General features: G+C 41.4%; 2 protein-coding genes and 1 long non-coding RNA gene across 4 annotated transcripts in view; 2 read left to right on the top strand and 1 right to left on the bottom strand.

The window, feature by feature from the left end:
- Positions 1-2,401, top strand: part of PRPS2 (phosphoribosyl pyrophosphate synthetase 2) — a 28,679-nt gene extending 26,278 nt beyond the window's left edge. For both annotated transcript variants that reach the window (XM_035114295.3, XM_035114297.3), the window contains one exon: positions 53-2,401. In XM_035114295.3, the coding sequence (XP_034970186.1) occupies positions 53-145 (93 nt within the window). In that variant the 3' untranslated portion in view covers positions 146-2,401. The remainder of the gene's footprint in view (positions 1-52) is intronic.
- Positions 2,390-17,320, bottom strand: part of LOC118084646 (uncharacterized) — a 251,499-nt gene continuing 236,568 nt past the window's right edge. The window contains exons 13-15 of the long non-coding RNA XR_004692539.3: positions 6,266-6,327; positions 5,173-5,269; positions 2,390-2,455 (exon numbers count right to left, since the gene is read on the bottom strand). This is a non-coding gene — a long non-coding RNA (uncharacterized LOC118084646). The remainder of the gene's footprint in view (positions 2,456-5,172; positions 5,270-6,265; positions 6,328-17,320) is intronic.
- TLR7 (toll like receptor 7) lies at positions 6,262-17,023 on the top strand. Its single transcript, XM_035114294.3, has 3 exons — positions 6,262-6,489; positions 8,612-8,696; positions 11,676-17,023. The coding sequence occupies exons 2-3, from the start codon at positions 8,652-8,654 to the stop codon at positions 14,826-14,828; spliced, it is 3,198 nt and encodes a 1,065-aa protein (XP_034970185.1). The 5' UTR covers positions 6,262-6,489; positions 8,612-8,651; the 3' UTR covers positions 14,829-17,023.

Below are 17,320 nucleotides of genomic sequence, written 5' to 3' on the forward strand. Positions count from 1 at the left end.
CTCACTTTGGCATGTCCAGATAACAAAGTACACCACTATCTTTTCCTTGTAGGTTATTGATATTTCTATGATTTTGGCTGAGGCGATCCGAAGAACACACAATGGCGAATCTGTGTCGTACCTGTTCAGCCACGTTCCACTATAACTGCAAACCACCTTTGGCATGCTGCATTCGGGGGGCGGGGAGACACAATCAGATAATGCAGCTCATTATGAAGAAAAATGTCTACGAAAAGCTTCAGCTCAACCACACCTACGTTCCCTCTTTTAATATGGACAATAACTAAACCGGGCAAATATCTGTATTATTTTTGCTTACAACTTTTTATAAATTCTCTTTGGATTTTTAAAAAGAGAAAACTATGCTTTTTGCCTGTGATTTATTAAGATGTGCATATATCATATGAGAAAAAACAGTGAAACAATATTTTTGCTAAGGCCAGAAGTTAGCTCGGGGTTCGTAACCTGAGAGGCATGCACTTGCTGAGAGTTAACTGTGCCACACTTAGAACAGAAACATTTACAGATTTAGATTAAATGGCCCGCAAAATTCCCTTCTGACAAAATCTGTCTTAAGCTTGCAGATGGTTTGTGGTCGGGTAATAATTTTCTGCACCTCTTAAAGTGCCCCTGGCATTATGATGAACGTAGGCTGCCCTCTCATCCTGAGAAATCACTGCACCAAAATGCTTCTAAACAGCTATGACCTGGGATAGCATAGTACAGTGCTTCATGGGTTGCTGAGTTATGGCTGCTCTTGCAGCCATAGGAAACAGCCTTATTAGTCCATCCCACTCTGCATTGTCTAGACTTGACTGGCAGTATGATAGCCAGAGTTTCAGACTGGGCATTCCCAGTCCTACCTGGAGATACCTGGAACTTCTGCTTGCAAAACTACTGCTCCACTAAGCCATGACCCTTCCCCTCTTTGTGTCTCAGCCAATGAGGTACCTCAATCTGGAGGAGCAACACATGCTTAGCTCACTGGCTTGGACAGCAAAGGACATGCAGTTCTTTCAAAATGCACCCTTCTACCCTGCACACATACACAATCTGTAATAAACTGTTACTTCCCAATTCCAGCACTTTATTTAGTGCCTGGCGCTTCAGAATACTTGAGCCAAACCCTAAGGCAATGTATCAACTCTACAATTTTATTATTTTTATCCTTAAAAATAAAACTTTGTTTTATTTTTGCCATTCTGTGCTAGTGCCTCTGGGGGCCCTTCCCATGTTAATTCTGTGACACGAGAGCTGATGCAGTACAGCTGCCTTTGGCACCACAAACCCCAATATCACAAGTATTGCCTTGAAAAGCTTGGGGCAATGCTGACACAAGGAGGAGCTTCGAATATGGAGCTTCCAGCTGACATTACCTGAATGGTGTGGGCAGCGCCTGCAACAGCTTCTGTGCTGTGAAGGGGGCCAGAGTCTCTAATTCCCAGCTAACATTTCATTTTCAGTGCTAGTCTATGTTATAAAAGGGACCAATCCTAAACCCTCACAATAAGCCTCACTTAAACTCTTAATAGTTGTTGTGCATTAGGGAAGTCTGTTTGAAAAGTGCAAACATGAGCTTCCTTTTCTTCCAGTAATCAGTTGTCCATTTATTATGCAGAAGGCAAAAAGAAAGACATTTAAAAACATCTGCCTTACTGCATTTTCCTTGTATAAAATAAAATTTGGTGTGGTTTTCTTTGCTTTTCTTTCCAAAACCAAGATTCCCACAAGACCACGTGTACTCCCCCATCTGCAGGGGAACTGAAACAATCGTGTACAAAACTTGGTTGTGCAAATTTTGAACTGTTAAAACTGATTGCTAAAAGTTTATCAAGACAGCTGCCTAGCTTGGCGTTTCTCATAACACAGAGCCAAATCTATGTGAATGAAGTAAGTGGCAAAAGGTAGCATTTCATGGATGCAATCCCTTTTCAAACCATAACTGGTGGTCTTGTTCCACAGCCCCCAAAAAGGAACAATGATGAAAATCTGTATGGAATTTTAAAATGACTTCCACTTTCTTAAACATTCACATATATTTCTTCTGTAATGCTTTTTGCAACAAGAAAACAGAAAAGACTTAAAAGTGTGTAAAGTTTAAACCAAAAAGCATTTTCAGTCTACATCTGCTTAACTAGCTTTGGATTTAAAGTCTTGGTAATAATGTTTTTGTCACTTATCTTGCCAAAGAATGTTTGATTTGATTCCTTAGTTCTTTGTATTGTTTATTCAATCTCTCTCTTTATCCACCAATACCAAAGCTGGAATAAATGAAACCATTTTCTTTCAATATCTGATAAGTTATAGACTGGGTTTGTTTCAAATGACATCAGGAAAGGTTTGCCCATTATTGTGTTTTAAGTTTCTCAATAAATCTCGAAACAGCATTATACTCACCGACTGTTAGTTGTGTCCGGCTCTCTTATTTCATTCAGGAGCAGCAAATAATGCGAACCTAAATGGATATAAATAGACACATTCACATTCTAAGCGACTCTGGTCACAGAAACTGATACAAAAATATTATCAAAAGCATGTTCAAGAAGCAGTGACAAGCTGAAATGTGTGCAGCGGAGGGCAACCAACATGATCAAGGGTCTGGAAACGAAGCCTTATGAGGAATGGTTGAGGGAGCTGGGTATGTTTAGCCTGGAAAAGAGATGATAGCCATCTTCAAATATCTGAAAGGCTGTCAAATGGAAGATAGTGCAAGCTTGTTTTCTCCTGCTCAGGAAGGTAGGACCCGAACCAATGGATTCAAGTTACAAGAAAGGAGATTCCAACTGAACATTAGAAAAAACTTTCTGACAACCTGATTGACAGCAAAATGGATGGTGGTGGACTCTCCTTTCTTGGGAGGTTTTTAAGCAGAGGTTGGATGGTCATCTGTCAGATTCTTTAGCTGAGATTCCTGTATTGTAGGGGGGTTGGAGTAGATGGCCCTTGGGATCCCTTCCAACTCTAAACTTCTGTGTGAAACCAGGCACTGGGTGCTTTGTGGTATCCTGCCTGAACACCTTGCTTTGCACCCCTTGCATGCTAAATATAAAGTGGATTGTGCAAACCACACTAACTGTGGCTACAAGCACAAAAACAGTTTTGCTAATGAAAAGTACTTTTTTATCGGATGAGTAAACTCATAAATTTTCATGACCTTGTTAGGGGTTTTTGCATGGGATGTTTCTCATTCTGAGATTTGATTTGAGTTTAAAAATCTGGTTTACTTTTTATTTTTGAATGCATATTCTTGTGCCGACATGCCAGAGAGCAGATGCACATACTTGAAATGTGGCAATACTGTTAAGCATGGTCAAGCAGTCTGAATATACAAATCGGCACACACGCGCACAATGTTGCAAGTGAACCCATTATTTCTGAATTACGGTAATAAAAGAAGTAGTTCTGAGTTGTTATCTGTGAGGGGTGAGAAATCTCTACACAGCATTCCTCATGCAGGAACTGACATGCATTTCCTAACCAGCTGCCCCATGCCATTCCCATGCCTGCAAATACTTTGACAACCTAGTGCACACGAGTCATGTGGCACAGTCAGTTTAGGCATGTTACAAGACAAATCTTTTGCAAATTCAGTTCAACAAGGGACTTAACTAGTTTTGCTTACACTGTAGAACAGCATCTGCTGGTAAAATAACAGATACTTCTAAAATTTGGTGGGTGAGGAGGGCAAACCAGAGATACACAGACTCCCTTTTCCAATGCCTTGCTGGGCTGGCACTGACAAAAGTGAGACTGGAGAGATTATTGCCACTGTTGCTTTGCTTCTACATGCTGTGCAACAAACCTCTGCTACAGCTTGTGGTTTCTGTGAGACAAACTATAAGCCATGGTTCAACTTTACTGAGCTAAGTTGGGCTGTGGCTCCAGCCCAGGCATCCCCAAACTGCGGCCCTCCAGATGTTTTGGACTACAATTCCCATCATCCCTGACCACTGGTCCTCTTAGCTAGGGATCATGGGAGTTGTAGGCCAAACTATCTGGAGGGCCGCAGTTTGGGGATGCCTGCTCCAGCCTATTAAATATTTTCCAGGACAATAATGCCTACTCACTACAAAGAGCTGATAACCCACCTACTCTCAGCAGCCAGAAGCATCATAGCTAGGCACTGGAGATACCTGTCAGGAGTGAACATGGACCACTGGTATCAAATTGTATGGGAAACAGCCTTACTAGAAAAGCTAACCAACAAACTAAAACTGACACAGGGACAAATAAAAGAGGACGCCTTCACCCCGGTATGGCCTCCCCTTTGTTACACACACGGCGCAACAAGGAGCTACTGACAGCATACGAATCAATGTGGCTACCTTGACCCAACAACACCCCCCCCCTCATGGAAACAAATAATGCAGTCAACTAAAGGCAACCAAGCATGCCCTGCCAGTGAAAACTAGTAAATAAATAGAAAAGCTACCCAAATGGTGCTGGGAGGGGGGGCGCACACATACACTAAGTACTAAAAGAATTCAAGTTTACCACCGCCCTCTCTCCCTACTTTTCTTCTCCCCCAACCTTCTATTGTATACAATTTTCACGTCTCACATTTATGAGAAAATGTAGAAAAAGACCCTATGACCTGAAAACAGGCAATGCACGTACTTTTGTAACCCGAGAAAATCTTTAATAAAAGCTATTTCTGAAAGAAATCTGTTGGGGTCAGCACACTTGTACGCTCACACCAGGCCATAGTTTGAATTCGCACTGTGCACAAACCATCTCAGGAAGTTTGAACTTGGAGCTGCTGCTGGTTTTAACTATGGTATATCAAGGCTGTATTCCGCTGTCAGCCAGTTATCAAAAGCCCTTTGCAAGTGGTAAGCTCAGGTTTCTGGCAAGAGTGGTCTGTGTCTCCCCCCAGGCAGCCCATTGGAAGAGAGAGAAGAGGGGGTGGCAGAAAGACCACTGCAGGCAGATTAAGTGGCAAAGTGGGCAGATAAGGACTAAGAATGGCTGAGGACTAAGAAGAAAAATGGTGCCAGGAAGAAGAAGCACCACTGCTTGTTGCCCTGGTCTTCTTTGGGAAGAGGGGTGGGATATAATTTCATCCCCATTATTTATTTCATAGGTATTATCTCAGAAGGCTGCCCTTCTCGCAGCCTCAGAACTTACACAGTTGTTGCAATTCAGAGCTGTGCTCTATAGAGAAAGTTTTACCTTTACTGGAGTATTTCCTCAGTATCATAAATACTGGCTTCATAAGACGAACTATTATTGATGTCCATTGTAATCCTTCTCAAATCAGCACATGATTCTGTAAGAAACACGATTTACAGGTTTTTATACAAGAGGTGTCACACCTGCATGACTATCGCATGGAAAGAAAGCCTAGCTTGTAAATGTCTCTACAACTTAAGTTTCATTTCACGGAGAAGTGAAACTATAACGATGCTTGCTAGCTGCTCTAAACACGGAAGGGGGGAAGGGAGGAATAAAATAATGGCAAGCATGTGAAAGGAAAGAAGACTTGGCAGTTGAGATCTCCCTTGCTTTCAGTGGGGTTGTTGTTGTTATACAGTAGTTAGTTATTGGCAGTATCAAAGATTGGCCAAAATCCAATAGCACATATTTTATCCACAAGCATTGAAATACTACTTGGATGCTTGACTCAGGGACAAAAGGATTAGGGGCAAGACGGATTGGTTGTCCAGTTACACACTGTTTTATATAAAATTTGCCTAGGCTAATTGCTCTGAATGAGTGCGAAGTTATCATTTCTCAATGATACGACACAGCGGAGATTATTCATCAACTAAATCTTACTCAGCATAGTTCCACTGAAATTAAGGGACCTAACTTAGCCACATACATTAACTACAATGGATCTACTCAGAATAAAAGTTAGCAGATGAACACCTCTCAGTACAATTTATATTCATATTACCTATGTTTTATAAGCAGGCAAAACTATGGCCTAGATCTCCGTGAAATCATAAACCTGTGTCTGGGTTGTACCACTTCAGCCTGCACGTGGGGGGGTTGTAGAACTGTATGCTCCTCACTCAGCACGATGCAGTTACGATCTAGATGTCAGTGGGGAGCGTTCTAGCCTATCCATCTCCCTCCCATGCTGGGGAGTTTTATTTATTATTCTTATGTATGGAAGAACATTTGAGCCTTGTCTCAACCTGCATTCTGAAGCACCCCGGCCCAGATACACTTTCATTGCAATGGCAGGTTCGTGCTTTGAAGACAATGTAAGATATATTTTTTAAGAACCAAAAAAACCCAAAACCCACACTATTTTTACCTTTGAGGAAGTGAGCATTGGTGACAGCTGCCTCACGTATTATTAATTTTGCAAGTTGTCTCCTGGTGAGAAACGAAAAAAGTACCCAAGTAGGTGACAGAATCATTCACTTGGTGAATTCTCGTGCTCACTCCCTGTATTTTGTACCTGACCTGAAGTTGGAAGGGCTTATTTCATGGTTCTCTCAATCTAACACAGCACTCCGCAAAACCCTTCATAGAATGGTAAGTTCAATTTTTAACTGTATTCTTGAAAGCATTTGTATCTGGAAGCAGCTCTTGAGTGCAATAAGTATTTTTGAGAATTGTATCATTTTCTTCTCCATTCCTATCTGCTACCTTCTGTTAAGGTGTGTATTTTATAAACATCTAATGAGTACTAGTGATCTTTAAAACAGGAAGTTAACATATAAGTTAGTTGGTTTGGAAAAAATGACTTTCCAAACCAATGGTTAGGGACCAGAAAACTTCAGAGGCTAAACCTCACATTTATCTCTGGAGAAAAATTACGGAACATCCCTTTGAACTCAGTAGTAATTGAGGATAACAGCCTTAGTCTCATCTAGATACCAAAAGGGGTCAAGTGAGTTGTTAGTTAATAATAATGTGTTGTGTGGCTTTATTATAACTTGTGATTCAGTCAGCTGGAACTGGGCAAGAAGAGTGAGACAGATACAATCCTTGCAAGAAGACGGACCTGTTGGATTGGTCTCTAAGCCCAAAACTTTGCTAGTTTGATGGTCTACAACAGGCATAGGCAAACTCGGCCCTCCAGATGTTTTGGGACTACAACTCCCATGATCCCTAGCTAACAGGACCAGTGGTCAGGAATGATTGGAGTTGTAGTCCCGAAACATCTGGAGGGCCAAGTTTGCCTACACCTGGTCTACAAAATATTGTCGCTGCAGCTGGCTTTATCTTACTGACATGGCTGCTTCTATTATAAACTGGAAGGGGCAATAAAATCACCCTACAACAGGGATGAGAAACCAGTCACATCTGGTTGGCCACTGTGAGTGCAGAATGATGGACTAAATGGGCCATTGGTCTGATCTAGTAGGCTCGTCTTATGTCTTTATGTTCATCCATCATCCCTGACTATTGGCCATCTGGCTGGGGGTGATGGCAACTGGAGCTCAGCAACATGAGGAGCACCTCAGGTTTTCCATTCCTGCCCTAGAAGAACCAATGCAGATGTGAAAACAAACTTTAGCTGCTTCTATGGGGGAGTTCCCAACTGCACAGTTTGGACTGGCTCTGGCTAAGTCAAGCATACAGAGGTTAGAGCAGCCTTCACCAGTTGGCTGGGGGTGATAGGAGTTGGAATCCAACACATCTGGAGCCCAGTGATTTGATACATGAAAACTCGGCTCCTTCTCCCTTGCCCCTCTGTATGGCCAGTTCCTTTCACTTCTACTGTTCCTTATTTTTGCAGCTCCACCTCATGCTCCCATTAGGCTTCCACTTCCTCCACACATCTCTACTTAGTTTAAATTGGATGAGAAAGCAGCAACACAGCTTTGCCTGCTCATGCACTTTTACCAAAGACTTTGCTTTGCAGAACAGTAGCAGGCAAAGCTTCTTACTGCATGGAGACATGCATTATCATCTGCTAACACCTGCAGGCCAAGTCACTGTTAATAGCAGTTGCTAATTTTGTTTGGGGAAAAAAATTAAAGGGGGTGTCTGTCTCCTCACTTTCTGAGCCTCCTGCAGTTCTGAGTTGGAATCATTTATTTTTCCAAACTGTCAAAATACAATTATAAACATTATAATAGAAGTTGTGTTGAATCGTAAACATCACTCGTTATCTCATTCAGTGATTCCTGAAAGCGAGGAAAGTGCTTCCGTCTTGACTCAGCCTAATATCAGAGTTGTTGGCTCAAGCCCCATGTTTGGCAAAAGGATCCTGCATTGCAGGGGGTTGAACTAGATCAGGCATCCCCAAACTTTGGCCCTCCAGATGTTTTGGCCTACAACTCCCATGATCCCCAGCTAACAGGACCAGTGGTCGGGGAAGATGGGAATTGTAGTCCAAAACATCTGGAGGGCCAAAGTTTGGGGATGCCTGAACTAGATGATCCTTGTGGGCCCTTCCAAGGACTCAGCTACACAGCTGCAAATAAAAAGTTGTAAAGTGCAATATACAAATGTGGCACTAGATGGCGACAGTGAGTTATGCAAAATTCAATGTATTTTTCAAAACTTTTTTTAAAAAAATTTCCCCACATCGTTTTTTACCCAGTTCTACCCAACTCTACAGTTCTATGAGTCTACCACAGAAACAATTCCATATTTATTTTATTCTGACATATTTCTAAAATGCACTCTCCTGCTTCCTCCTCAGTTCAACAGTTAGTTCGTCATTGCAAGAAACTGATCACACCATGAAAAGAGAGGGGCAATACTTGTGCACACCTATGGGCATCCAGGTAAGCACCTGCCTTCTGACATGACAAGCTGCTTAACTGAGCATTCACATTTACTAATCCACATTTCCCTCCCTGTGCAGTTAATTATTTTTCATAGTGTTCTGGGCTCTTTGCAAATCTAATTAGAGGTTGAATTGCAAGATTAGTTATCAATACAGTCATACCTCGGTTTAAGTACGCTTCAGATCGAGTACTTTCAGTTTAAGTACTCCACAGACCCGTCTGGAATGGATTAATCCACTTTCCATTACTTTCAATGGGAAAGTTCGCTTCAGGTTAAGTGCGCTTCAGTTTAAGTCAGGCACCCCCAAACTTTGGCCCTCCAGATGTTTTGGACTACAATTCCCATCATCCCTGACCACGGGTCCTGTTAGCTAGGGATCATGGGAGTTGTAGGCAAAAACTTCTGGAGGGCCGCAGTTTGGGGATGCCTGGTTTAAGTACTCCGTGGACCGTCTGGAACGGATTAATCCACTTTCCATTACTTTCAATGGGAAAGTTTGCTTCAGTTTAAGTATGCTTCACGTTAAGTGCAGACTTCCAGAACCAATTGTGTACTTAAACCGAAGTACCACTGTATTCAACTACTGTATACAGTAAAATCCCAAAATCTAAATCAAAAGGTTGTTACCCAAATAAAGACAGCAAGGGCAGGTGCTTAAATCAAAGGTAAATCATATGAGCAGCAACCTCATTAAAAACATAGATTTAAAGAGAAAAGGCATGGTTTGGTGTTACGTATGGAATGTTGCCATATACCCAAGATCACTATTTATTAAGGGCAAATTATTTCCCCCCATCTCCAATGTGTTATGCCCAAATTGGGACAAACTATTATGAATTTAAGCAATGGTTTGTCCAGATAATACAAAATTAAACCATAGTTTACAATTCTGGCTTGTCTAAAGAAACCGGGGTGGGCAGCCTTATTCTGTCATGGTGGGTGAGCGATAAATCTGTCAGGGGCCACATGGTAGAATCCAGAGCTAAAAAGAACCATGATCATCCATTCTCTCTCTCTCTCTCTCTCTCTCTCCCTCTCTCTTAATCCTTGCCAAACATCTGAGCTTATTGCTTGCAGTGGCCTTTTGAAACTGGCCACCCTGGGCTACAAGCTTCCCCACTTCTGGAATACGTCATAGTTAAAACAAACTGCAGTTCTTGGTTCAAACATATTGACCCAGTCTACCCATAACTGTGAGATAAATTATGCCATTACCCAGATGTACTTGTCCCCAGCAAGGAAAGTGTGACCGCTTTGCTCCTTCTCTGGTCCTGGGCCTGTTACCATGAACTAAACCATGCCTTGGCTTAAGCTGCCATCTGACACACAGACTCATCCCAGGCAAACAAGCTGTAGCCAATGTTTGTTCTATGGCTTACTGCTTATGGTTTGTCTAGGAGAGATTCACATGACACACTGCACAATGGCTTAGCTCATTGCAGCAGCAGCAGCAGTAGGACTGGGGGAGCAAAACAGCTGCAGTATCCAATCTGTGAGCCTGCACACCCATGCATTCTCACTAAGCAATGGTTTGGCTTGGTGTTGCCTGTGAACTGAGCCAAGGACAAGCTGCAGTTCATTGAAATGGAGGCAGGTACTTCCGATCTCCTCCTTACAGCAACATCAAAGGAAGAGAGAAGAAAGGAGAGCAGAGCTAACATACTGTGGCTTAGCGTTTTATATTCTTATTTTTATTATTTCATTTATGACTTGCTTTCTATGAAGCATCTCAAAATGATTTAAAATATGATTAAAACAATTACATATATAAATCAATTCAAAAACAAAAAAGATATATACAACCATTTTTAATTTAAAAAAATACATATATAAAATCTATTTCAAATCCAGCACAGATAGTTCTATGTTCTCTTGCTTTTAGAAGCTAACAGTGGACCACTAGGGTTTTATTAAAGAAAAGGTAGACCTTGAAAAGAATAGGTAAACCCTTTTTTTTTTCTGACCACATGCAACTATTTTTTTCCCCCAAGTTGCACCTCAGAGCTCTGGACGTGCAACAGATGTGTGTATTTTGATGTGATTGTCGTGACCAGTGACTGGATAGCAGCTCTCTCCTAACATACTCTCTCCTAATGTCTCCAAAGTGTGTTTTAGATTTTGTAAAACCACGAGTAGCTCTTGAAACAGAAAACATACAAGCTCTCCCTCCCTCTCATATAGCCTGCCATTCAGCAAAATGATTTTCCTTCCCCAGGCGCAAAAGGGATCACACTAGTCAGTTTCATCACTTTGTTGACTACTCTGAGAAGCAGCTGCAATTAATAATTCTGAAATGGGAGAATGCTCCTCTCCAACATTACATTTATAGTGGCACCGAGGGTCCAGACTAGATGTTACAGGGCAACTGCATGCATTTTAGGCAGGGTGTTTGCTCTGTTTGCACATGAAAAAGGACTGAAATGGGAGTGAAACCCACCTCTCCCATGCTTTGCCTTGTGTACTCCATAGCACCAACCAGTTCTCTGCTTGACTCATCACTTCCATTTGAAGCCAGGCTGCAGAAGAACTACATAATATTAACCAAGTGCAGTGACATAAGGCAAGAGGAAGGGCTGGCTTTGCTTCCCTGTGCACTCCTTTCTATTAAAAAAACAACCTCTTGCTTTATAAGTGATTGGAAAAACAAGTGTGGAAAAGTGCTTCCTCTTGTCTGCCTTGAATTTCCCACCATTTTGTTTCTCTGGGTGGCCATAGTTTCTAGTATGATGAGAGAGGGGTAGAAATCTGATCTCTGTCCACTATGGTATGTGCATCCTGTAGAAATTATCTGAACTTTATAAATACTTCAAGCACAGCCTCTCACACAGCAGGAGCCTGCAATCTACGTACGTTGTTTTAGTGTGTGTCTTTATGGTGCTACAACACTCGCTGTTGCTTTTGCTACCAATATTGAAATGTCTAAGAGAAGCCTTTTAAGCAGAGTTTGTTGTGACTGCATTTTCCCTTCTGTCTAGGCAAATCACCTACAGCACACAAGCAGTTTGCTTTTCTCCATTATGTTCATTACGTTCCTGTTTCCAAGGATGGTTCCAGCAACACAATTCCCCAAAACCTTGCCTTGCGATATGGTTTCTGGTAGCGAATATTTGCTAGCAAACTGCAGTGAGCGTGGCCTCGTAACATTCCCAACATTCCCACAAGAAATGCCTGCCAACATTACTAACCTGACACTCGCCATTAACCACATCCCAATGATTGCCCAAAGCTATTTTGACAACCTCAAGAATCTTCTGGAAATTGATTTCAGGTGCAACTGTGTGCCTCCTATGTTGGGGCCCAAAAACAAGGTGTGTACCACGATTCCCCAAATCAAACCTGGCAGTTTTGCCAAACTCCACAAACTAAAATCACTCTATTTAGATGGAAATCGACTATCCGCCATCCCTCTGGATCTGCCTTCAAATTTGCGTCTTCTAAGTCTCGAAGCAAACCACATTTTTAGCCTCAATAATTTGTCAGGACTTAGCAACCTAGAAAGTCTCTTCCTTGGTCAGAACTGCTATTACCGCAATCCTTGCAATGTTTCCTATAGCATTGATGCAACAGCATTTCAGGCCCTTGGGAAGTTAACTGTGTTATCCTTAAAAGCTAATAACATATCAAAAGTCCCAGAGAATCTGCCATCCTCCTTAATGGAACTTTACCTTTACAATAACGTAATTCGGAATATTAGTGGGGATGATTTAGCCAGCCTTCGTAATTTGAAAATCCTGGACTTAAGCGGCAACTGCCCTCGCTGTCACAATGCCCCCTATTACTGTGTGGAATGTGAAGGTCAGGCAAGTATTTTTATCAATTCCAGTGCTTTCGACTCCTTAACACAATTGGAAGTTCTGCGGCTGCACAGCACCTCCCTTCGCAGAGTGGATCCAAAGTGGTTTAAGAATACTATGAAACTTAAAGTGCTCGATCTCTCACAGAACTATTTGGCTAAAGAAATTGAGTGCGCTCACTTTCTGAAGTATCTTCCTAACCTTGTAAGCTTGGATTTGTCTTTCAATTTTGATCTGGGGTCATATCCCCAAAATCTGAAGCTACCAGACACATTTTCTACTCTTACCGATCTTCAATTCTTAGGTTTGAGGGGTTTAATTTTCTGGGAACTGAATAACTATACTTTAGGCAATTTGATTCCTCTACAAAATCTTAACGTGCTGGATTTTGGGACTAATTTCATCAGGAATGTTGATGTGTCTAAGTTCAAAAGCTTCCCAGCTCTTAAAGTTATAAATCTTTCCTTCAATAAAATATCTCTCATTTCAAGTGGATCCAGTGGTAATTTAAACTCTCTTCCAAAGCATTCATTAGCTGAAAGTAATAGTGTTGTGCTGAAAGATATGCATTACTTCAGATACGATGAGTATGGCCGAAGTTGCAAGTGCAAAGACAGAGAGGCTGCTTATCCATTGCCTTTTGCCGGTGACACTTCTTGCAGCAGCCATGGAGCAATGCTGGATTTGAGCAGAAACAACATGTTTTTTATCAAGCCCTCTGATTTCAAGGACCTCACTTTCCTCAAGTGCCTCAACTTGTCTGCTAATGCTATGAGCCAAACTCTCAATGGAACTGAATTCAAATATCTTTCCAACTTGAAATACCTGGATTTTTCTAACAACCGGATTGACTTGCTAAATTCAAATGCCTTTAAAGAGCTGGAAAAACTAGAAGTTCTCGACCTCAGTGATAATAGTTACTATTTTAAGGCGGAAGGCATCACTCACATGTTGGGCTTCATTGGTAATCTTATTAATCTCAAAACGTTGTTCATGAACGGGAATGAGATTTCTACATCCACTGATAAAGGGATGGCAAGCAGTTCACTCACAACTCTGGAATTTAGAAAGAATCGCTTAAATGTTTTATGGCAGGATGGGAATGAGGAATTCTGGCCCTTGTTCAAGAACCTGACCAGCCTAAAGACTCTTGACGTTTCTGAAAACTCTCTAACCTTTTTACCTTTAGGCGTGTTCAATAACTTGCCTCCCATGCTCGAGGTGTTCATATTGGCAAGTAACAAAATGAAGAGTTTTAATTGGGGAAAACTTTACCTTCTGGAAAACCTAAAAACCTTGGATCTTAGCAACAACCAGTTGACTACAGTCCCCCGTGAGCTATCCAACTGCTCCAGGGGCCTGGAAACCCTCAACATGCAAAACAACAGGATTAGAAAACTGACAAAAAACTTTCTTCAAGGTGCCTCTCAGCTGAAACATTTGGATCTCAGTTTTAACAAAATCAGAACACTTAGTAATTTCAGCTTCCCCAAGAACGTTATTGACAAGCTAAACACATTAGTTTTACACGGTAATCCTTTCCGATGTGACTGTGATCTCGTGTGGTTTGTCTCATGGGTCAACAAGACAAACGTGACTATTCCTTTACTAGCAACAGATGTGACATGTGCAGGCCCAGGTGCATGGAAAGGTAAAAGTGTGGTTTTCTTGGATCAGAATACCTGCGAGCTGAACTATTCTTCGATCCTGTACTTAATTACTGTCTCAGTCATCATGTCTCTGATGCTGGTCACAGTAATGAGCCACTTGTATTTCTGGGATGTGTGGTATATCTATCATTTATGCACTGCCAGTTTGAAAGGATATAAACGCCTCTCTTCATCCAAAGCTATTTACGATGCTTTCATTGCTTACGATAAGAAAGATGCAGCTGTAAATGAGTGGGTCCTAAAAGAATTACTTGAAAAGCTTGAAGATGGCAGAGAGAAACGATTCAAGCTATGTTTGGAAGACAGAGATTGGCTACCAGGGCGGCCAGTCCTGGAAAACCTTTCTGAGAGTATACAAGAGAGCAGAAAAACTGTATTCGTGCTAACAAACAGGTATATCTCGAGCGGCAACTTCAAGACAACCTTTTACTTGGCACACCAGCGCCTTGTGGATGAAAAAGCTGATGTAATCATCCTGGTGTTCCTTGAAAAGGTTTTGCAAACCTCAAAGTATCTCCGCCTCAGGAAAAGATTGTGTAACAGGTCCGTCCTTGAATGGCCAACTAACCCTCAGTCTCAGTGGTATTTCTGGCAGTGCCTGAGAAATTCACTAGCAGCAAACCATGACTTGAGCTATAACAAGCTTTTTAAAGAGATGGTATAGCTTGGTCACATTCTACAAAAAAGTTCTGTAGGTTAAAGCCACACTGAACTGAATGAACGGAATGAGGCTCAATCTCAGCCTTTGCACCGGGCGAAATTTTTAAACATTTGATGGAATAGCAGCAGCTCATGGAACATTCAACACCTACTGCTGGAATATAGGAGGCTTAGCTTATTTGAGAAAAGTGCTGCAAAGGAAGCCTAGTTTGTCAACTGAACTTTTTAGATACTAAATGTTGGGATATGCTAGGAGGTTGTGGCAGATTTGTATATACAGTGGAACCTCGGTTTATGAACACCTCGGTTTATGAATTTTCAGTTTATGAACGCTGCGGACCCATCTGGAACGGATTAATTCATTTTCCATTACTTTCAATGGGAAAGTTTGCTTCAGTTTATGAATGCTTCAGTTTATGAACAGACATCCGGAACCAATTACACCCATGCTTCAGTTTATGAACGCTTCAGTTTAAGTACTCCACGGACCCGTCTGGAACGGATTAATCCACTTTCCATTACTTTCAATGGGAAAGTTTGCTTCAGTTTATGAACGCTTACTCCGCGGACCGTCTGGAACGGATTAATTCACTTTCCATTACTTTCAATGGGAAAGTTCGCTTCAGTTTATGAACGCTTCAGTTTATGAACAGACTTCCAGAACCAATTGTGTTCATAAACCAAGGTACCACTGTACTCTTAAACATCTGAGGTGGGAAAGATAAATAGAACAGTAGCTATAAGCTTCTGAAGCCACTATTTATAATTCTTGTATATACATATCCTTGAGAAACTAGAAGATGCATTATTACTCAGACTGAAAAGTGTATTAGGCAGTGTAGTGCCTAGGTAACATTTGAAGCCATTGATTTAAATCTCAAGTCATTTTATAAACTCAATTGGGGGCACTAAGCCAGGAATAGGGACCTCTCGCCTAGGGACCAAATGTGGTGCCCTAGCCTTGAGAGTCTCTCCAAGCCATGTTCTTAATCAGCCCTCCTCCTTAACCAGCCCTCCTGGCACCTTCCTGGAGTATTTCCACCTGCTTGGAATGGGTTCTTGAACTCTGACGCCGCCTCTTGCTTGCTCGGATGGAGGCTGGATGTGTGTGTTATGCTTAGGAGCTAACCTACTGTTTGAAAGGTAGAATTTGCACTCGTTGCTCTGCCCAATTTTGCCTCTGGCCCCGCTCACCAAGGGCACACAGCCCCCAGAACATTGCCCAGAAGGGAATGTAGACCTCAGCCCTCAATTAAGATAATCAAGGCATGTCCACCTAAGCTCCTATATAGGCCTCTTCCCAGAGGGGGCTACTTCCAGCATTTCAGACCGCTAGCCATAAGAGAAACAAAAATGGTGATATGTGAAAGCAAAAATAAGACATAAAACAGAGTGTTTTGTTTACATATTCAGGTGGCCTGAGAGTACCTATTCACCATGGTCTGATCTTGTGCAATCAAAACAGAAATATTTTAATAATATTTATGAACATTTTTAACTCTTTGATATGACGGCATCTATAACAGTTAACAAAAAACAAATAATTTTTTTACCAAATTACTTCTCTTAATGGCTTAGATTTGCAGCTTTAAGATGAGAAAATATGCCACATCAAAAGTCAAAATATAAAATTTGAGGTCCTCTTTAAGTTTAAGGTCCCAAACCCGAAAGGTATTCCTCCCCTCCACTGCAATTGGCATTGATCCCAAAAGTGATTTGAGATTAACAATACTGTTCTATCTTACAGGGTTTGGATACAAATTCTTGATATAATTATTTGGAATGCTTATACTAATGTAGAACCTAACAATAAGAAGCTGTTTAATTCACCACAACGGATTATCAAAAATAACTTTTAAAAGTATCACTCTTAGCCAACCATCTTAGTTGCCGATGACATTTGGACAATCCACATCAGAATCTGGAAGATCTGGGTCCAGAACACAAATACTTATTTTCAACTATGCTGAGCTGTCCAAGAGTTGTCCAAGACTAGAAATAGTATATCCCTTTGTGCCATGAAGCAGTTCTGTGGTACTACAAACTGCTACTGCTTTTCTGTCCCCAGAGTGGCTTCTATTTGTGTGTGGAAATATCTGCTTGTTGTGGAAGGTAATGTTAGCATTGTTAACAGTGTTTTACTTAACTATGTTGTGAATACTCTTGTGTTAGCTTTCAATAAACTTTATCTTAACCTCTTCCTGGTTGCAGAAGAATAAATTTGCAGAACTCCAACCATCCATGGGTATGTTAGATGAGCAAAAAGCTATACTCCAATTCCCTAACAAAATGCAAATCCTAAACACATCTGCTTTGCAATTCTATAAATGCTTACCTGGGAATAAATCCCACTGAATTTGGTTGAGGTTTACTTCTGAGTAGACATTATTAGGATTGCACTGTAAGTGTACTCACGATACCTTTCAAGCATATTCAGGCCACATTCTTTCCCTCAAATAATTCTGGGTGTTGTTGTTTACTCCTCCCTGAATTACA

This window comes from Zootoca vivipara, chromosome 4 (genome assembly GCF_965207765.1).
Source record: "Zootoca vivipara chromosome 4, rZooViv2.hap1.1, whole genome shotgun sequence".
Classification (NCBI taxonomy): domain Eukaryota; kingdom Metazoa; phylum Chordata; class Lepidosauria; order Squamata; family Lacertidae; genus Zootoca; species Zootoca vivipara.